Source organism: Heterodontus francisci, chromosome 36, assembly GCF_036365525.1.
Source record: "Heterodontus francisci isolate sHetFra1 chromosome 36, sHetFra1.hap1, whole genome shotgun sequence".
Lineage (NCBI taxonomy): Eukaryota > Metazoa > Chordata > Chondrichthyes > Heterodontiformes > Heterodontidae > Heterodontus > Heterodontus francisci.
In genome coordinates this window covers 53,570,245-53,593,216 of record NC_090406.1, presented here as the reverse complement: position 1 = coordinate 53,593,216, position 22,972 = coordinate 53,570,245, and the positions used below count along the sequence as shown (strand labels likewise).

At 46.2% G+C, this 22,972-nt stretch overlaps 1 protein-coding gene across 1 annotated transcript in view; it reads right to left on the bottom strand.

Moving 5' to 3' along the window:
- The window catches only part of LOC137351488 (zinc finger protein 271-like), a 40,594-nt gene that overhangs the window by 6,531 nt on the left and 11,091 nt on the right, over positions 1 to 22,972 (bottom strand). The window contains exon 3 of the mRNA XM_068015936.1: positions 22,548 to 22,595. Within this exon, the coding sequence (XP_067872037.1) occupies positions 22,548 to 22,595 (48 nt within the window). The remainder of the gene's footprint in view (positions 1 to 22,547; positions 22,596 to 22,972) is intronic.

Sequence of the window (22,972 nt, the reverse complement as noted above, 5' to 3'; positions counted from 1 at the left end):
CCATATGCCTTCCTAACCAACTTATCCAGCTGTGCTGCTGCCTTCAGTGATCTACGGACAAGTACACCAAGGTCCCTCTGACCCGCTGGTACGTTTGAGGCCTTCCACGACCGGTGGGCACCGCAGGGACTGGACTGCATTGTCGACACCGAGAATGGCATTTTAATTTGAGTTTTTTGTTTATTTATCTGTTTTTTTTTAATAAAGTTATTTTGAAAAATATGTATATAAAGGGGGCCTGAGGAATATGTATATAAAGGGGGCCCCTCGACAAAAAAAAAAGAAAAAGTAAAAAAAGGTCCCTCTGACCCTCTGTACTTCCTAGGGTCCTACCATCATTGTTTTGTTAGTCCTCCCAAAATGCATCACCTCACACTTCTCAGGATTAAATTCCATTTGCCACTGCTCTGCCTATTTTACCAGCTTTATCCTGCTTCCTCATGTTCCCTCTGCAACTTTTGCCCAAAACTTTCAATCTGTCTCCTCTGGTCTTTGTGCCATTTGTTAATGTCAAACTTATCTAAGCCTGTCATAATCGTGTACACCTCTATTAAATCTCCCCTCAATCTCCTTTGTTCTAAACAAAACAAACCCAGTTTTTTCAACCTGACCTTGTAACTAAAATCCTCCATCCCTGGAACCATTCTGGTAAATCTCCTCTGCACCCTCTCAAGGACCCTTGACAATCTGAGTTCTTTTTGCCTTCAGTCTGGTTCAGTAAATATACCGAGTCGGATGTGTAGGTAAAATCAACTACTTTATTTGCGCATTAGCCGGCGGACTTACTCTGACACAGCGGCACTGACTCCAACAGAGTCTGTCGGGTCCACCAGAGTAAGTGACCGTTCGTGATACAGATACTACTGTTTATATATTAAGATTCATGCTACACCTCCTTGTTTAACCAATCAGTGCGGTACAATTCAACTTTCAACCACGTGATAACGTGCAGTACATCTGTTATTGAGGTTAACAATACACTCCATTCTCAATACATACTTGTTACTGATATAATATTGTTTTGCACAAGCAAGATAAAAGAAAGCAGACAAGCAAGATAAATTAGCAAAAGCAGAGAAGTCATCAACGAACATTCTGGTCTCACTCCCCACATTCATCATGAGTTCTGTCTCTACCTTGTGACAGTTAATTGCGGCGCATCCTGCTATCTTTATCAAGCTTGCATTCCTGAGTGCTTCGTGTAGTCTGCAGTTACCCAAAAGCAGCGGTTGTATACACTGATAAGAGGGGTCCTACATTCCTTATCATCAATCACACAGGGATGGACAGCACGTATTTTACAAGAGTCCTTTGTTCCAAACCACAAGGAGCTACCCAATCATGCCATAAAGGAACAGATGTCCTTATAATTACTGGCGTAGGCTAGTCTACACACTTTCACATCATCAACATTTACTTTTAACTATTTCATTGCAGTTTCTACAAACTTAAAGCATACTATCAAAGCTCAGCAAAGCTACTATTCCTAACTTGGCTACATTTCCCATCAAGCATAGTGTCATGCCGTTCTGCTCAGTTCTACACCCTCACATCCTTCTTGAAATGTGGTGACCAGAACAGGACGTAATACTCCAGTGGGGGCCAAACAATACCTCTAAGCCATTAAATATGTATTGCCTCTCCCTTTTCCTTCTACCAAAGTGCATCATCTCAAACTTGTATTAGGCTTCATCCTAAGGTCTTAAAACAGGTTGCTTATGAGGTAGTAGATGCATTGGTGTTAATTTTTCAAAATTCGCTAGATTCTGGAAAGGTTCCATCAGACTGGAAAATAGCAAATATAACCAAATTCAAGGGGGGAGAAGGCAGAAAACAGGTAACTATAGGCCAGTTAGCTTGACGACTGTTGTGGGGAAGGTGTTAGAATCGATCATTAAGGAGGCTGTAGCTGGGCACTTAGAAAATCGCAAGGTAATCAGTTTTGCTGAACGGTAACCAGTTCTGACCTGAAACATTAACTCTCCTTCTCTCTCCACAGATGTCGCCAGACCGGCTGAATATTTTCCAGCACTTTTTGTTTTTATTTCAGATTTCCAGCATCTGCAGTATTTTGCTTTTATTATAGCAAGGTAATCGGGAATAGTCATCATGGCTTTGTGAAAGGGAAATCATGTTTAACCAATTGTCATGCAGGGTCCCACCCACCAAGAATGAGACACATTAATTTTGCCACATGAACATTGATTTTTAAACTGTTACCGGAGTAAAGAAAGAACTTGCTTTTTAAAAGAAAGAAACACCAGAAGGACATTTGCATATTTACAGACGGTGCTCAAATTCAATCCACAATGGACTTTTGGTTAGCAAATGTTGAAGGTGGAGGAGTTCGCATTCCAGGCTAACTACTAAGATGGCTGAATACACAAACAGAGTTTTAAACTGTCAGAAAGCTCTTTTCTCCTAGACTGAGAACATTCACCTGTCTGCTCTCATCTCATTCTCACCAGCTTTGAAATCCAGTGAAGCCATATGAACCCCAAGAGAGGAAAGTCTCCTACAGTGAACAAGGTTTAAGAAGAATACCAGGCCCCAATGAAAAGCAATATCTATCTACAAGCAAGGACTACAGCGAGCTCAAAGCACAGTTACAAAAACCCATTTTCAGAGATTGCCTTAAACTTCTCTACTTATCTTTTCTTCTGCACTTTTCTGTCTCTATTTGGAAGCACATATGCTAGCGTGGGGCGCGTCTTTATCCGTAGGCATTAACCGTATTAGAGTTTAAGTTTTAATAAATTTCACATTTTTTCTTTAAACCGAAGAAAGCCTGTTAATTGGCAAGTGGTGAACAAGGATTCACCAAAGGGGAGCTCAAAACACAGTGTGTTTAAAAATAAAACCCTGTTACAATAAGACCAGGTGAAGGCTGAGAAAGACCCCGAGATACCTTTCTCACCTGATCGTAACACAATTTATTGGAGATCTTTGAAGGAGTAACATGTGCTGTAGATAAAAGGGAGCCTGTTGACGTACTGTACTTGGATTTCCAGAAGGCATTTGACAAGGTGCCATAGAAAAGGTTTTTATGCAAAGTAGGAGCTCATGGTGTAGGGGGTAACATATTAGCCTGGATAGAAGATTGGCTGGCTGACAGAGTATGCAGAAATGGGTGCTTTTCTGAATGGCAGGATGTGACGAGTGGAGTCCCGCAGGGGTCTGTACTGGGGCCTCAACATTTTACAATTTACATCAATGACTTAGATGAGGGGAGCGATGAGATGGTAGCTAAATTTGCAGATGTTCACTTTAGCAGGAAGAATTTTAAAAAAGCAGAGGATTTCTTAAACGGAGAACAACTGCAGAATTCCGAGGTGCAGAGTGATCTACGTGTTCTAGTGCAAGAGTCACAATAAGTTAGTATACAGGTACAGCAAGTAATAAAGAAGGCTAACAGAATGCTATTCTTTATTATGAAAGGAATTGAAAATAAAAGTAAGGAATTTATACTTCAGTTATACAGGGCATTGGTGAGAGTACATCTCGAATACTGTGTGCAATTTTGTTCTCCTTATTTAAGGAAGGATGTGAATGCACTGGAGGCAGTTCAAAGGAAGTTTACTAGATTGATACCTGGAATGAGCGGGTTGTCTATGAGGAAAGGTTGAACAGACTGGGCTTATTTTCACTGGAAATTGGAAGAGTGAGGGGAGACATTAATGATTTAGACGTGAATATAGGAGGTATGATCAGTAAGTTTGCAGATGACATGAAAATTGGTGGTGCCGTAAATAGTGAGGAGGAAAGCCTTAGGTTACAGGACGATATAGATGGGCTGGTAAGATGGGCGGAGCTGTGGCAAATGGAATTTAATCCTGAGAAGTGTGAGGTGATGCAATTTTGGGAGGACTAACAAAACAAGGGAATATACAATGGATGGTAGGACCATAGGAAGTACAGAAGGTCAGAGGGACCTTGGTGTGCTAGTCCATAGATCACTGAAGACAGCAGCACGCGTAGATAAGGTGGTTCGGAAGGCATATGGGATACTTGCCTTTATTAGCCGAGGCACAGAATATAAGAGCAGGGAGGTTATAATGGAGCTGTATAAAATGCTAGTTAGGCCACAGCTGGAGTACTGTATACAATTCTGGTCACCACACTATAGGAAGGATGTGATTGCACTGGAGAGGGTGCAACGGAGATTCACCAGGATGTTGCCTGGGCTGGAGCATTTCAGCTATGAAGAGAGACTGAAAAGGCTAAGGTTGTTTTCCTTAGAGTAGAGAAGGCTGAGGGGGGACATGATTGAGGTATACAAAATTATGAGGGGCATTGATAGATTAGAAAGGAAGAAACTTTTTCCCTTAGCGGAGGTGTCAATAATCAGGGGGCATAAATTTGAGGAAAGGGGCAGGAGGTTTAGAGGGGATTTGAGGAAAAATGTTTTCACCCAGAGGGTAGTTGGAATCTGGAACACACTGCCTGAAGAGATGGTAGAGGCAGGAACGCTCACAACATTTAAGAAGTATTTGGATGAGCACTTGAAACGCCATAGCATACAAGGCTGTGGGCCAAGTGCTGGAAAATGGGATTAGAATAGATAGGTGTTTGATGGCCAGCACAGACATGATGGGCCGAAGAGCCTGTTTCTGTGCTGTATGACTCAATGACTTGATTGAAGTATATACGATCCTGAACAGTCTTGACAAGTTGGATGTGGAAAGGATGTTTCTACTTGTGGGGGCGTCCAGAACTAGGGGGCATGGTTTTAAAATTAGGGGACACCCTTTTAGGACACAGATGAGGAGAATTATTTTCTCTCAGAGGGTTGTGTGACTTTGAAATTCTCTGCCTCAGAAGGTGGTGGAGGCGGGGTCATTGAATAATTTTTAAGGCGGGGTAAATAGATTCTTGTTCGGGAAGGAAATCAAAGTTTATCGGGGGTGGACAGGATAGTGGAATTCAAGACACAAATGAGCCATGATCTTATTGAATGGCAGAACAGGCTAGAGGGGCTGAATGGCCTACTTCTGCTCCTAATTCGTATGTATGTTCGTAAATTCCATCTGCCACCTGTCGGCCCATTCTGCTAGGCTGTGAGGATGCTGTGAACTGCCTGCAAAATGACAGTTCTAAAGAGTGTGCAGGAACAGAGGTCCCTGGGCTGCATGTACATCGATCTTTGAAGGTGGCTGGACATATTGAGAGAGTGGTTAGTAAAGCATATGGGATCTTGGGCTTCATAAATAGAGGTGGGACTGTCTGCATATCTCCGTGGAGGGCCAGCATTGACTCAATGGGCCGAAGGCCTCTTGTGCATAGTAAATGACTTGATGACTCTATGAAATGACAGCGCCCTTCCCCAGAATGCCCTATGCTCTGGAGCCCACTCTTATTGACCAGCAACTCAGCACTGGGCATGCGCAGCACCGCCCGGCCCGGAGAAAAGAGGAAGGGTGCAAAGGATTAATAAAGGATTTGTTTCGGCCTTGGTGTGTGTGGCGTGGGATTTGCGGTAACATCTCGTCTTTTCCTGACTGTCAATTTCCTATGTACATTGGGCAGGGGCGTGCAAGTTTTATAAATATAGAGTGGGAGCCCCAGATTCCGAATTATAGCATACTTGCTAGTTTCTGTCCAGGTTGCTTATCAAGGAATTGGCTGCCATTTTGGTAGAGGCAGAAAAGAATCATGGAAACTGACAGTAGTTAGTGTATTTGCAACACAAGTGAGTTGGACTAGATCTTGAGGACAAGATGCGCCCAACTTGCAATGTGTCATTTGATCCTGCCAGCTGCAAAGTAATGCAATGTTTTCTGCACTGTGTAATTTGAACCAGTCATTGTCAGACAGGCAAGCAGGCTCCAGAGCCAATCGAAAATAAAAACAGTGCTGGAAATACTTGGCAGGTCTGCAGAGAAATAGAGTTAACGTTTCGAGTCGGATATGACTCTTTTTCAGAACCTGAACAGTCATATCCAACTCGAAAGATTAACTAAAAGCAAAATACTGCAGATGCTGGAAATCTGAAATAAAAACAAAAAATGCTAGAAATACTCAGCAGGTCTGGCAGCATCTGTGGAGAGAGAAGCAGAGTTAACGTTTCAGGTCAGTGACCCTTCATCAGAACAGATGCTGCCTGACCTTTATTTTTTTTTATTTAGAGATACAGCACTGAAACAGGCCCTTTGGCCCACCGAGTCTGTGCCGACCATTAACCACCCATTTATACTAATCCTACACTAATCCCATATTCCTACCACATCCTCACCTGTCCCTATATTCCCCTACCACCTACCTATACTAGGGGCAATTTATAATGGCCAATTTATCTATTAACCTGCAAGTCTTTCGGCTGTGGGAGGAAACCGGAGCACCCGGAGGAAACCCACGCAGACAGAGGGAGAACTTGCAAACTCCACACAGGCAGTACCCAGAATTGAACCCGGGTCGTTGGAGCTGTGAGGCTGCGGTGCTAACCACTGCGCCACTGTGCCGCCCCTGTTGAGAATTTCCAGCATATTCTGTTTTTATTTCAGCATCTGCAATATTTTGCATTTATCTCATCATTAAGTACTTGTGAATTAAGAGGAGGCCCCTTTATACCTGGAAATACCAGGTCTAAAATTTTAAAGTATAATTAGTAGGTAAGTGACCCAAATTTGCATTGGTTCCATACTTGCCAATTGAAGTAGCGAACCCTCGGGAGCACAGAACTGTTCTGATGAAGGGTCACTGACCTGAAACGTCAACTCTGCTTCTCTCTCCACAGATGCTGTCAGACCTGCTGAGTATTTCCACCATTTCTGGTTTTTGCCTCAGGAGCACTGTGCTTGACCCACCGCAACATTTTGATTTGCACACTGCAATGCACATCCAGTAGCAGCAAACTCTGAACGCATCACCGTTATTGGCACTGCAAATTCCAGCCCATTATATACCATAGTTATTGTGTTAGTTACTTATTTGGTGTTTTATGTTTTGTGATAAAAATTCTTTAATTTAGAACGAAGTGACCAAGGTCAAGGCAGAAACATTCATTAAAATAAGAAATGGAAAACAAGTGCAAATACTCCGGATCTCAGTGGTGCTAATGTTAACAGGAAGCTAGTAAGGATTTTCCAGGCAATAAACCAATGGGTGCAAGTGGGGTGCATTGAGGCAGGGAGGGGGGAATGGGGGCAGGGGCGGGGGGCATGGGACACATACTTGAAGTGGTCTATTATGCAGAGTTAGGGGGGAAAGCACTGGGGGTGTGTCATAGAGTCATACAGCATAGAAACAGGCCCTTCGGCCCACCACGTCCATGCTGACCATAATGCCTATCTATATTAATCCCACCTGCCTGCATTAATTCCATATCCCTCTATGCCTTGCTCATTCAAGTACCTGTCCAGATGCCTCTTAAATGTCGCTACTGTTCCTGCCTCCACCACCTCCTCTGGCAGCTCATTCCAGATACCCACTATTCTTTGTGTGAAAAATTTACCCCTTTGATCCCCTTGAAACCTCCTCCCTCTCACCTTAAAGCTATGCCCTCTAGTTTTAGTCACCCCAACCATGGGAAACAGACTCTGGCTATCTACCCTATCTATGCCTCTCATAATTTTATATACTTCTATCATGTCCCCTCTCAGCCTCCTTCGGTCCAGGGAAAACAGACCCAGCCTATCCAATCTCTCTTTATAACTCAAGCCCACCAAACCAGGCAACATGCTTGTGAATCTTTTCTGCACCCTCTCTAGCTTAATCACATCTTTCCTGTAGGCGACCAGAACTGCACACAGTACTCCAAATGCAGCCTAACCAACGTTATGTACAACTGTAACATGACGTCCCAACTCTTGTACTCAATGCCTCGGCCAATGAAGGCAAGCATGCCATGTGCCTTCTTCACCACCCTGTCTACCTGTGTTGCCACTTTCAGGGAACTAAATCAGACAGCTCTTTCAAATGCTGGCACAAGTGTAATGGATCAAATGGCTTCCTGCTGTGTTGTAAGATTCTAGATTCAGTCCTGTCGCTTCACCAGGTTGGCACCTCATTTGCAGGTATATCTGGTGCTGCTCCTGCCAAGCTCTTCCAAACACCAGGGTTGATGGCAGTTGTGGCTGAGTTAGTAGCATTCTCACCTCTAAATCAAAAGGTTCTGGGTACGAGTCTCAACCCAGGCATAAAAAAGCAAGGCTGACACTGTAGTGCAGTACTGAAGGAGTGCTGCACTCTCTAAGGTGCTGTCTTTCAGGCAAGACTTTAAACTGAGGCCCCATCTGCCTGCTTGGGTGTATGTAGAAGATCCCATGGCACTATTTTGAAGAAGAGCAGGGGAGTTCTCCCCGGTGTCCTGGTCAATATTTATTCCTCAATCAACATCACAAAACAGATGACCTGGTCATTATCACATTGCTGTTTGTGGGAGTTTGCTGTACATAATTTGGCTGCAGTGTTTCCTACAGTACACCAGTGACTACACTTCAAAATACTTCATTGGCTGTAAAGCCCTTTGAGATGTCCAGTGGTCGTGAAAGGTGCTACATAAATGCAAGTTTTTTTGGTCACTTGGCCGAATGGTAATGGTAGTGTGAGGGATATGCTGGGCTGTGAGCTTTAATACAATCCTGCTGCTGCTGATGGCTCAGTCTCTCATGGATGGCCAAATTTTTAGCTGCTAGATCTGTTCTGAATCTATCCCAATTAGCTGAGTGGTAGTGCCACACATCACGATGGAGGGTGTCCTCAGTGTGAAGATGGGACTTGGTCGCCACAAGGAGTGATTGCTCATACCAATTCTGTCATGGACAGATGCATCTGCGACAGGAAGATTAGTGCGGACATGTAGATTCTGTACCCTTGCTACCCTCAGTGCTTCCTCCTAGTGATATTCAACATGGAAGAGCACAGATTCAGCAGCTGAGGGGTGATGGTAAGTGGTAATCAGCAGGAGGTTTCCTTGTCCGTGTTTGACCTGATGCCGTGAGACATCAGTGGGTCCAGAGTCAATGTGGAATGCTCACATGGTCACTCCTCTCTGACTGTATACCACTGTGCTGCCACATCTAGTGGTTCTTCAATAACAACAGCTTGCATTTATATAGCACCTTTAATATAATAAACCACCCCAAGGTGCTTCACATGAGTGTATCAAACAATATTAGATGATCAATCTCAATGCAAGGGAGAGAGATGGTGTTACGATCAAGGTGGGAGGAGTGCACTGTTAATTCAGTCCCACTTCTCCACGGGTCACAACATCTCAATAAATTTTCCCACTTACCAAAAAGAGCCAATTAGATCCTCTACTCGACCCCAGAATAAAGCACACCAACCAGATTTCTTTAATCAACAACATTAACTATGCATTATAAAACTAAGTCTTAACCAATAATGAAGTGAATCTGTATACGAATTGAGTTATTAAAGCTCCTTATTTCCCTGGTCCTCATGCACACATCCAAAAAAACGGTTAACTGGAAAAAACAGGATTTTGGTTTTCAGCTGTTTCATAGGAGTGAAAAGAAACATTTTACTGAAAACATCCAGAAGGAAGTCCTTTGGTTTGGCGAGGTGTCCCAAAGTCAAATAGTTAGTTGCCACTAGAAGTCCTTCCAGGCGAGGTTGGTGAACAAACGGCGATGGGTAGGCATTCAAGGAAATTCAGCTGCAGAAAACTTCACATAGGTCTTCCATCAGGGGTGTAGTTCTGTGGTGTCAGTTCTCTGTTATACATTCGATGCAAAAGACCTATTTAAAGAGATAAGATTTCTGCAGGCATTCAAGGTTTCTTAAAATGCGGCAGGCATCAGTACCACTCAATGCAGGGATTCTTCAGCGACAAGAGGCAATAGGAATCTGCCACATTTGAAATACAGGGCTTCTTCTCAAGAGATATGGGACACTCCTTCCAACCCCTCCAATTTCATTCTGACATTCTTTCCCCTTCCCTCCAGTTTCATCGACACTCCTTCCCCCTCCCTCCAATTTCATCGACACTCCTTCCCCCTCCCTCCAATTTCACACTGACACTCTTTCCCCCTCCCTCCAACTTCATTGACACTCCTTCCCCCTCCCTCCAATTTCACACTGACACTCTTTCCCCCTCCCTCCAACTTCATTGACACTCCTTCCCCCTCCCTCCAATTTCACACTGACACTCCTTCCCCCTCCCTCCAACTTCATTGACACTCCTTCCCCCTCCCTCCAATTTCACACTGACACTCCTTCCCCCTCCCTCCAATTTATAGAAACTCTTTCCCCCTCCCTCCAATTTCACACTGACACTCTTTCCCCCTCCCTCCAACTTCATTGACACTCCTTCCCCCTCCCTCCAATTTCATAGACCCGCCTTCCCCCTCCCTCCAATTTCACACTGACACTCCTTCCCCCTCCCTCCAATTTATAGAAACTCTTTCCCCCTCCCTCCAATTTCATTGACACTCCTTCCCCCTCCCTCCAATTTCACACTGACACTCCTTCCCCCTCCCTCCAATTTATAGAAACTCTTTCCCCCTCCCTCCAATTTCATTGACACTCCTTCCCCCTCCCTCCAATTTCACACTGACACTCTTTCCCCCTCCCTCCAACTTCATTGACACTCTTTCCCCCTCCCTCCAACTTCATTGACACTCCTTCCCCCTCCCTCCAACTTCACACTGACACTCCTTCCCCCTCCCTCCAATTTATAGAAACTCTTTCCCCCTCCCTCCAATTTCACACTGACACTCTTTCCCCCTCCCTCCAACTTCATTGACACTCTTTCCCCCTCCCTCCAATTTCATTGACAATCCTTCCCCCTCCCTCCAATTTCACACTGACACTCCTTCCCCCTCCCTCCAATTTATAGAAACTCTTTCCCCCTCCCTCCAATTTCACACTGACACTCCTTCCCCCTCCCTCCAATTTATAGAAACTCTTTCCCCCTCCCTCCAATTTCACACTGACACTCTTTCCCCCTCCCTCCAACTTCATTGACACTCCTTCCCCCTCCCTCCAATTTCATAGACCCGCCTTCCCCCTCCCTCCAATTTCACACTGACACTCCTTCCCCCTCCCTCCAATTTATAGAAACTCTTTCCCCCTCCCTCCAATTTCATTGACACTCCTTCCCCCTCCCTCCAATTTCACACTGACACTCCTTCCCCCTCCCTCCAATTTATAGAAACTCTTTCCCCCTCCCTCCAATTTCATTGACACTCCTTCCCCCTCCCTCCAATTTCACACTGACACTCTTTCCCCCTCCCTCCAACTTCATTGACACTCTTTCCCCCTCCCTCCAACTTCATTGACACTCCTTCCCCCTCCCTCCAACTTCACACTGACACTCCTTCCCCCTCCCTCCAATTTATAGAAACTCTTTCCCCCTCCCTCCAATTTCACACTGACACTCTTTCCCCCTCCCTCCAACTTCATTGACACTCTTTCCCCCTCCCTCCAATTTCATTGACAATCCTTCCCCCTCCCTCCAATTTCACACTGACACTCCTTCCCCCTCCCTCCAATTTATAGAAACTCTTTCCCCCTCCCTCCAATTTCACACTGACACTCCTTCCCCCTCCCTCCAATTTATAGAAACTCTTTCCCCCTCCCTCCAATTTCACACTGACATTCCTTCCCCCTCCCTCCAATTTATAGAAACTCTTTCCCCCTCCCTCCAATTTCATTGACACTCCTTCCCCCTCCCTCCAATTTCACACTGACACTCCTTCCCCCTCCCTCCAATTTATAGAAACTCTTTCCCCCTCCCTCCAATTTCATTGACACTCCCTCCCCCTCCCTCCAATTTCACACTGACACTCCTTCCCCCTCCCTCCAATTTCACACTGACACTCCATCCCCCTCCCTCCAATTTATAGAAACTCTTTCCCCCTCCCTCCAATTTCACACTGACACTCCTTCCCCCTCCCTCCAATTTATAGAAACTCTTTCCACCTCCCTCCAATTTCATAGACACTCCTTCCCCCTCCCTCCAATTTATAGAAACTCTTTCCCCCTCCCTCCAACTTCACACTGACACTCCTTCCCCCTCCCTCCAATTTCACACTGACACTCCTTCCCCCTCCCTCCAATTTCACACTGACACTCATTCCCCCTCCCTCCAATATATAGAAACTCTTTCCCCCTCCCTCCAACTTCACACTGACACTCCTTCCCCCTCCCTCCAATTTCACGCTGACACTCCTTCCCCCTCCCTCCAATTTCACACTGACACTCCTTCCCCCTCCCTCCAATTTATAGAAACTCTTTCCCCCTCCCTCCAATTTCATAGACATTCCTTCCCCCTCCCTCCAATTTATAGAAACTCTTTCCCCCTCCCTCCAATTTCATAGACACTCCTTCCCCCTCCCTCCAATTTATAGAAACTCTTTCCCCCTCCCTCCAATTTATAGACACTCCTTCCCCCTCCCTCCAATTTCACACTGACACTCCTTCCCCCTCCCTCCAATTTATAGACACTCCTTCCCCCTCCCTCCAATTTATAGAAACTCTTTCCCCCTCCCTCCAATTTATAGACACTCCTTCCCCCTCCCTCCAATTTCACACTGACACTCCTTCCCCCTCCCTCCAATTTATAGACACTCCTTCCCCCTCCCTCCAATTTATAGAAACTCTTTCCCCCTCCCTCCAATTTCATAGACACTCCTTCCCCCTCCCTCCAATTTATAGACACTCCTTCCCCCTCCCTCCAATTTATAGACACTCTTTCCCCCTCCCTCCAATTTATAGACACTCCTTCCCCCTCCCTCCAATTTATAGAAACTCTTTCCCCCTCCCTCCAATTTCATTGACACTCCTTCCCCCTCCCTCCAATTTCACACTGACACTCCTTCCCCCTCCCTCCAATTTATAGAAACTCTTTCCCCCTCCCTCCAATTTCATTGACACTCCTTCCCCCTCCCTCCAATTTCACACTGACACTCTTTCCCCCTCCCTCCAACTTCATTGACACTCTTTCCCCCTCCCTCCAACTTCATTGACACTCCTTCCCCCCCCTCCAACTTCACACTGACACTCCTTCCCCCTCCCTCCAACTTCATTGACACTCCTTCCCCCTCCCTCCAATTTCATAGACCCGCCTTCCCCCTCCCTCCAATTTCACACTGACACTCCTTCCCCCTCCCTCCAATTTATAGAAACTCTTTCCCCCTCCCTCCAATTTCATTGACACTCCTTCCCCCTCCCTCCAATTTCACACTGACACTCCTTCCCCCTCCCTCCAATTTATAGAAACTCTTTCCCCCTCCCTCCAATTTCACACTGACACTCCTTCCCCCTCCCTCCAATTTATAGAAACTCTTTCCCCCTCCCTCCAATTTCACACTGACACTCTTTCCCCCACCCTCCAACTTCATTGACACTCCTTCCCCCTCCCTCCAATTTCATAGACCCGCCTTCCCCCTCCCTCCAATTTCACACTGACACTCCTTCCCCCTCCCTCCAATTTATAGAAACTCTTTCCCCCTCCCTCCAATTTCATTGACACTCCTTCCCCCTCCCTCCAATTTCACACTGACACTCCTTCCCCCTCCCTCCAATTTATAGAAACTCTTTCCCCCTCCCTCCAATTTCACACTGACACTCCTTCCCGCTCCCTCCAATTTATAGAAACTCTTTCCCCCTCCCTCCAATTTCACACTGACACTCCTTCCCCCTCCCTCCAATTTATAGAAACTCTTTCCCCCTCCCTCCAATTTCATTGACACTCCTTCCCCCTCCCTCCAATTTCACACTGACACTCCTTCCCCCTCCCTCCAATTTATAGAAACTCTTTCCCCCTCCCTCCAATTTCATTGACACTCCCTCCCCCTCCCTCCAATTTCACACTGACACTCCTTCCCCCTCCCTCCAATTTCACACTGACACTCCATCCCCCTCCCTCCAATTTATAGAAACTCTTTCCCCCTCCCTCCAATTTCACACTGACACTCCTTCCCCCTTCCTCCAATTTATAGAAACTCTTTCCCCCTCCCTCCAATTTCATAGACACTCCTTCCCCCTCCCTCCAATTTATAGAAACTCTTTCCCCCTCCCTCCAACTTCACACTGACACTCCTTCCCCCTCCCTCCAATTTCACACTGACACTCCTTCCCCCTCCCTCCAATTTCACACTGACACTCATTCCCCCTCCCTCCAATATATAGAAACTCTTTCCCCCTCCCTCCAACTTCACACTGACACTCCTTCCCCCTCCCTCCAATTTCACGCTGACACTCCTTCCCCCTCCCTCCAATTTCACACTGACACTCCTTCCCCCTCCCTCCAATTTATAGAAACTCTTTCCCCCTCCCTCCAATTTCATAGACATTCCTTCCCCCTCCCTCCAATTTATAGAAACTCTTTCCCCCTCCCTCCAATTTCATAGACACTCCTTCCCCCTCCCTCCAATTTATAGAAACTCTTTCCCCCTCCCTCCAATTTATAGACACTCCTTCCCCCTCCCTCCAATTTCACACTGACACTCCTTCCCCCTCCCTCCAATTTCATAGATACTCCTTCCCCCTCCCTCTAATTTCACACTGACACTCCTTCCCCCTCCCTCCAATTTATAGACACTCCTTCCCCCTCCCTCCAATTTATAGAAACTCTTTCCCCCTCCCTCCAATTTATAGACACTCCTTCCCCCTCCCTCCAATTTCACACTGACACTCCTTCCCCCTCCCTCCAATTTATAGACACTCCTTCCCCCTCCCTCCAATTTATAGAAACTCTTTCCCCCTCCCTCCAATTTCATAGACACTCCTTCCCCCTCCCTCCAATTTATAGACACTCCTTCCCCCTCCCTCCAATTTATAGAAACTCTTTCCCCCTCCCTCCAATTTATAGACACTCCTTCCCCCTCCCTCCAATTTATAGAAACTCTTTCTCCCTCCCTCCAATTTCATAGACACTCCTTCCCCCTCCCTCCAATTTATAGACACTCCTTCCCCCTCCCTCCAATTTATAGAAACTCTTTCCCCCTCCCTCAATTTATAGACACTCCTTCCCCCTCCCTCCAATTTATAGAAACTCTTTCCCCCTCCCTCCAATTTATAGACACTCCTTCCCCCTCCCTCCAATTTATAGAAACTCTTTCCCCCTCCCACCAATTTCATAGACACTCCTACCCCCTCCCTCCAATTTCACACTGACACTCCTTCCCCCTCCCTCCAATTTATAGACACTCCTTCCCCCTCCCTCCAATTTATAGAAACTCTTTCCCCCTCCCTCCAATTTCATAGACACTCCTTCCCCCTCCCTCCAATTTATAGACACTCCTTCCCCCTCCCTCCAATTTATAGAAACTCTTTCCCCCTCCCTCCAATTTATAGACACTCCTTCCCCCTCCCTCCAATTTATAGACACTCCTTCTCCCTCCCTCCAATTTATAGAAACTCTTTCCCCCTCCCTCCAATTTCACACTGACACTCCTTCCCCCTCCCTCCAATTTATAGAAACTCTTTCCCCCTCCCTCCAATTTCACACTGACACTCCTTCCCCCTCCCTCCAATTTATAGAAACTCCTTCCCCCTCCCTCCAATTTCACACTGACACTCTTTCCCCCTCCCTCCAACTTCATTGACACTCCTTCCCCCTCCCTCCAATTTATAGAAACTCTTTCCCCCTCCCTCCAATTTCACACTGACACTCCTTCCCCCTCCCTCCAATTTATAGAAACTCTTTCCCCCTCCCTCCAATTTCACACTGACACTCCTTCCCCCTCCCTCCAATTTCATAGACACTCCTTCCCCCTCCCTCCAATTTCACACTGACACTCCTTCCCCCTCCCTCCAATTTCATCGACACTCCTTCCCCCTCCCTCCAATTTCATCGACACTCCTTCCCCCTCCCTCCAATTTCATAGACACTCCTTCCCCCTCCCTCCAATTTCACCGACACTCCTTCCCCCTCCCTCCAATTTCATAGACACTCCTTCCCCCTCCCTCCAATTTCACCGACACTCCTTCCCCCTCCCTCCAATTTCACACTGACACTCCTTCCCCCTCCCTCCAATTTCATCGACACTCCTTCCCCCTCCCTCCAATTTAATAGACACTCCTTCCCCCTCCCTCCAATTTCACCGACACTCCTTCCCCCTCCCTCCAATTTCACACTGACACTCCTTCCCCCTCCCCAATTTCATCGACACTCCTTCCCCCTCCCTCCAATTTCCTAGGTACTCCTTCCCCCTCCCTCCAATTTAATCGACACTCCTTCCCCCTCCCTCCAATTTCATCGACACTCCTTCCCCCTCCCTCCAATTTCATAGACACTCCTTCCCCCTTCCCTCCAATTTCATCGACACTCCTTCCCCCTCCCTCCAATTTATAGAATCTCCTTCCCCCTCCCTCCAATTTCATAGACACTCCTTCCCCCTCCCTCCAATTTCATCGACACTCCTTCCCCCTCCCTCCAATTTCATCGACACTCCTTCCCCCTCCGTCCAATTTCATCGACACTCCTTCCCCCTCCCTCCAATTTCATCGACACTCCTTCCCCCTCCCTCCAATTTCATCGACACTCCTTCCCCCTCCCTCCAATTTCACACTGACACTCCTTCCCCCTCCCTCCAATTTCACACTGACACTCCTTCCCCCTCCCTCCAATTTCCTAGGCACTCCTTCCCCCTCCCTCCAATTTCATCGACACTCCTTCCCCCTCCCTCCAATTTCATCGACACTCCTTCCCCCTCCCTCCAATTTCATCGACACTCCTTCCCCCTCCTTCCAATTTCACACTGATACTCCTTCCCCCTCCCTCCAATTTCATCGACACTCCTTCCCCCTCCCTCCAATTTCACACTGACACTCCTTCCCCCTCCCTCCAATTTCATCGACACTCCTTCCCCCTCCCTCCAATTTCCTAGGCACTCCTTCCCCCTCCCCCCAATTTCATAGTCACCCCTTTCCCCCTCCATCCAATTTCACATTGACACTCCTTTGCACTGGAGTGCTGACTTGGGTTGCATTCGAGTGCTGAAGTGGAAGTTTGATGACTAAGGGTAATTAAGGGTTAATTTTATCTTAAGTCTCGTGTCTTTTATTTAGCAGATTAGCAGTTGCTGTTTGGATTGGAGGTGAGTTTTTAGACCAGCTTTGAACAGGATTCACTCAGGCTCTGCTTGCACCTGCACCTTGTTAATCAGAGAATTGACTTAAACCAGTTTTCAGGGGCTAGAGTCAGTCAGTCTCAAAGTGGGCCATCTTCCAGTGCTGACTTGGGTTGCATTTGGGTGCTAAAGTGGAAGTTTGGTGAGGAGGGAGCAAGGAGCTCCTTTCATTTCCTCCTTGTCCTCAGAATGAGGGGAGCTGACTGGTAAGTCCTGGTGGGTATTTTTCAAACTGGTTTGAATTGTAAGTCATTGTTTTAGCAAGACTTTGTTGATTTAAAAAAAAATTATAATAGACTTCTAAAGTTTTAAATTTAAAGGGTTTAGTCATGACAGGAGAGCTTAAAGCCGTGGTTTGCTCCTCTTGCTGCATGTGGGAATCCAGGAACATTTCCAGTCTCCGGGACCAGCATGTGTGCAGAAAGTGTGTCCAGCTGCAGCTCCTGGAAGCTCGGGTTTCAGAGCTGGAACGGCGGCTGGAAACACTGTGGAGCATCCGCGAGTCTGAGAGCATTTGACAGAGTATGGAGAGATGATATAGAACATAGAACATAGAACATAGAAAATACAGCACAGAACAGGCCCTTCGGCCCACGATGTTGTGCCGATCCTTTGTCCTCTGTCAAGGACAATTTAATCTATACCCCATCATTCTCCTTTATCCATATACCTATCTAAAAGCCGTTTGAAAGTCCCTAAAGTTTCTGACTCAACAACTTCCCCAGGCAAGGCATTCCATGATATCTTGGAGGGGGCATCAAATGAAGCTTTATGGGTAGAGTTTAGGAATAAAAAAGGGACAGCCACATTGCTAGGTGTTTATTATAGACCCCCAGATAGTTAGCAGGAAATTGAGGAGCAAATATGTGCGCAATTTGAAGAGGTGTGTAAAAATAATAGGGTAATTATATTAGGTGATTTCAACTTTCCCAACATTAATTGGAGGGAGTGGAGCGGAGCCGATCCGACAAGGGAGGGTGCAGTGCTGGACCTAATTCTGGGGAATGAAGCCGGACAGGTGGTTGATGTGTTGGTGGGGCAGCATTTTGGTGATAGTGACCACAACATGGTACAATTTAAGCTTGTTACGGAGAAAGAAATAGACAAGTTGGAAAAAAAGGTTTTTGAATGGGGGAGAGCGAATTTTAGTAAAATAAGGCAGGATCTGGCCAAGGTAGACTGGAAAGAGTTACTTGTCGGGAAATCTACAGAAGAGCAGTGGGGGCATTCAAAAAGGAAATGGGAAGGGTACAGGCCCAACATGTTCCCTCGAGGGTAATAGGTAGGAGCAACAAGTCCAAAGAACCATGGATGACCAGAAACATTCAGGGTCCGATGAGAAGCAAAAGAGAGGCTTTTAGCAAATACAAGGAGAGCAAATCAACAGAAGCATTAGTGGAGTACAGAAAGTGTAGGATGGAGCTTAAGAAAGCAATTTGGAGAGCAAAGAGGGGATATGAGAAAGCTCTGGCTGGTAAAAGTAGGGAAAATTCCAAGATATTCTATATCAATGGGAAGGGGATAACCAGGGAAAGAGTAGAACCCATTAGGGACCAAGGGGGAAATTTGTGGGTGGAGCCAGAGGACATTGGTAGGGTGTTGAACAAATACTTCTCATCTGTCTTCACCCAAGAGAATGAGGATGTAGCTATGGAACTTAGAGACTGTGAGGTTCTTGAGCAAATTGTCATAGGGAGTGACAAGGTATTTGAGGTTTTGGAAGGCTTAAAAGTGGACAAATCTCCAGGTCCGGATGATTTGTGGCCCAGGATGCTGTCGGAGGCGATGGTGGAGATTGCAGGGGCTCTGACCCTAATTTTTAATTCCTCTCTGGCCACGGGGGAGGTGCCAGAGGACTAGACAACAGCTAATGTGGTCCCACTATTTAGTTTAGTCTAGTTTAGAGATACAGCACTGAAACAGGCCCTTCAGCCCACCGAGTCTGTGCCGACCATCAACCACCCATTTATACTAATCCTACACTAATCCCATATTCCTACCACATCCCCACCTGTCCCTATATTTCCCTACCACCTACCTATACTAGGGGCAATTTATAATGGCCAATTTACCTACCAACCTGCAAGTCTTTTGGCTTGTGGGAGGAAACCGGAGCACCCGGAGAAAACCCACGCAGACACAGGGAGAACTTGCAAACTCTACACAGGCAGTTCCCAGAATTGAACCCAGGTCGCTGGAGCTGTGAGGCTGCAGTGCTAAGAAAGGTTGTAGAGATAAGCCAGGGAACTACAGACCAGTGAGTCTCACGTCAGTGGTAGGGAAACTATTGGAGAAAATTCTGAAGGAGAGAATCTATCTCCACTTGGAGAGGCAAAATTTGATTAGGAATATTCAGCATGGCTTTGTCAAAGGGAGGTCACGCCAAACAAATTTGATTGAATTTTTGAGCATGTGACCAGGTGTGTAGATGAGGGTAGTGCAGTTGATGTAGTTTACATGGATTTCAGCAGAGCCTTTGACAAGGTCCCACATGGGAGACTTATCAAGAAAGCAAATGCACATGGGATACAAGGTAACTTTGATAAGGTGGATTCAAAATTGGCTTAGCTGCAGGAGACAGAGTGATGACAGACTGGAAGCCAGTGTCCAGTGGCGTACCACAGGGATCTGTGCTGGGTTCCCTATTGTTTGTCATTTATATAAACGACATAGATGACTATGTGGGGGGTAGGATCAGCAAGTTCGCGGATGACACAAAGATTGGCCGAGTGGTGAACAGTGAGGTGGAGTGTCTTAGGTTACAGAAAGATATAGACGGGATGGTCAAATGGGCAGAAAAGTGGCAGATGGAATTTAACCCTGAAAAGTGTGAGGTGATACACTTTGGGAGGAGTAATGTGACACGGAAGTATTCAATGAATGGCCTGACACTGGGAAGTTCCGAGGAACAAAGGGACCTTGGCGTGTTTATCCATAGATCTCTGAAGGCAGAAGGGCAGGTTAATGGAGTGGTGAAAAAGGCATATGGGACACTTGCCTTTATCAATCGAGGCATAGATTACAAAAGCAAGCAGGTCATGTTGGAGTTGTACAGAAAATTGGTAAGGCCACAGCTGGAGTACTGTGTACAATTCTGGTCGCCACATTATAGGAAGGATGTGATTGCACTGGAGGGGGTACAGAGGCAATTCACCAGGATGTTGCCTGGGATGGAACATTTAAGCTATGAAGAGAAGTTGGATAGGCTTGGGTTGTTTTCACTGGAGCAGAGAAGACTGAGGGGTGACCTGATCGAGGTGTACAAGATTATGAGGGGCATGGACAGGGTGGATATGGAGCAGCTGTTCCCCTCAGTTGAAGGGTCAGTTACGAGGGGTCATAAGGTTAAGGTGAAGGGCGGGAGATTTAAGGGGGATTTGAGCAAGAACTTTTTTACCCAGAGGGTGGTGACGGTCTGGAATGCCCTGCCTGGGAGGGTGGTCGAGGCGGGTTGCCTCACATCCTTTAAAAAGTACCTGTATGAGCACTTGGCATGTCATAACGTTCAAGGCTATGGGCCAAGTGCTGTCAAATTGGATTAGGTAGACAGGTTAGGTGTCTTTAATGCATTGGTGCAGACTCGATGGGCCAAAGGGCCTCTTCTGCACTCTGTGATCCTGTGGGTGATATTAGATTGGGCGGTTAGTTTGTTTTTTGGCTGGCACCAACATGATGGGCTGAATGGCCTCCTTCTGTGCCATAATTGTTCCATGGTTCTGAAAGAGAATCTAACCATCTCCGCTTGACATTCAATGGCATTACGATTGCTGAACCCCCCGCCACGATCAACATCCTAGGGGTTACCATTCAGCAGAAACTGAACTGGAGTAGCCATATAAATACTGTGGCTGCAAGAGCAGGTCATAGACTAAGTTATACAGCACAGAAACAGGCCCTTCGGCCCATCGTGTCCATGCCGGCCATCAAGCACCGAACTATTCTATTCCTAGAGGCTAGGAATCCTGTGCCGAGTAACTCACCTCCATACTCCCCAAAGCCTGTCCACCATCTACAAGCCACAATCAGGAGTGTGATGGAATACTCTCCATTTCCCTGGATGGATTCAGCTCCAACAACACTCCAGAAGCTCGACACCATCCAGGACAAAGCAGCCCACTTGATTGGCACCCCATCCATAAACATTCACTCCCTCCATCACCAACGCATAGTGACAGCAGTGTGTATCATCTACAAGATGCACTGCAGCAATGCACCAAGGCTCCTTGGACAGCATCTTCCAAACCCATGACCTCCTCCACCTAGAAGGATAAGGGCAGCAGATGCTTTGGAACACCACCACCTGCAAGTTCCCATCCAAGCCACAGACCATCATGACTTGGAACAATATCGCCGTTCCTTCACTGTCACTGGGTCAAAATCATGGAACTCCCTTCTTAACGGCACTGTGGGTGTACCTACCTCACATGGACTGCAGTGGTTCAAGAAGACAGCTCACCACCAGCTTCTCAAGGGCAATTAGGGATGGGCAATAAATGCTGGCCTAGCCAGCGATGCCCACATCCCATAAACGAATAAAATGGGGAAATAGACATCCGGTCAATCATCATTTGAAAGAGATGCATTAATGGTTCCTGTTTCAGGTATTCCTTCAGAATGAATACCTCCTGCAACATAGGAGATCTCCGCTTCATTTTCTGATGTTAAACAGTTGGAAATTTGCATTGTACTCAGTAATCTCCCACCACCTGAAATAGTGTTATACATCAGGCTGTATGGCACACCTGACATTCTTATCAACTTTGGGAACAAAGTCTGAATAGTCAGGATGGAAAGATGTAAAGCAGACAGCAAACGGATCAAGTAGATGTATAATGAAGAAAACAATCAGGAAAAATACAATGAAAAGTGTACAGGGGAAAAACAATGGGATTAGATGAATGCAGGAACAGTAGAAACAAAACTGGGAAACAAAGGGCCCAAGGTATTATTAAAAACAGAAGATGCTGGAAATACTCAGCAGGTCAGGCAGCATCTGGAGGGAGAAAAAGTTAATATTTCAGGTCGATGTCCTTTCATCATAACAGTATATATTATATTCCCAACAGATCTCCCATGGCACAGATCATACTGAGCCAGGAGATCTGCTGTTTTACAAACACGAGTGTTACACGAGCCGCTGATTTACGTTGGGAAAATATGTACATTTCAATTTTTATTGTATGGAAACTATAGCAGTGTTTTGGCGACCAAATTGGAAACATGAACACAGACGCATAGGGAATGATCAATGTTAATGTGGCTGCTGTTAAATCTCCTCTGAAGGGCTTTGGGATGTTTTTACTACATTAGAGGCTCTATATAAATGCAAGTTATCAGACGAGAGTTTTGTGTGTGGATAAGCCTTCAACTGATCGTCCAACCTGGAGAGACACGGGGAAACCTGCACCACGGAGAAACCACGGAAATATGGGGACTGGGAGGGGATTCAATTGCCCATCTGAACTGGAAATTGATTGATAATCACACTGGGGAAAGACTATTCACCTTAGTATGTGGGAAGGGATTCAAAAACTCATTCAGCCTCCAGAAACATCAGCGAATTCGCACGAGAGAGGCCGTTCGCCTGATCCATATTTTGGAAGGAATTCACTGTCAGTCAAACTTGTGACACACCAGGCAGTTCACACTGGGGAGGGTCTCTTCACGGGAAGGGATTCACTCATTCATACAACCTGTAAAACACCAGAGAGTTCACAAGTGAATGCCAGGAATGGATTCTACTGTTATTGCTGCTGTTAATCACATTCAGGACTGAACCATGTTCATTCTGACAGTTGGGCTTTATTTCTGCTGATTTTAGTAACCCCTATAACTGGGCTGGAGTTTAATATTCTGATATCCATCAAATGAAGTAATGTTTTCTTCAAATGCATACATTGTCGGTGCTTAATTTCTCCAAGATGTCTTGT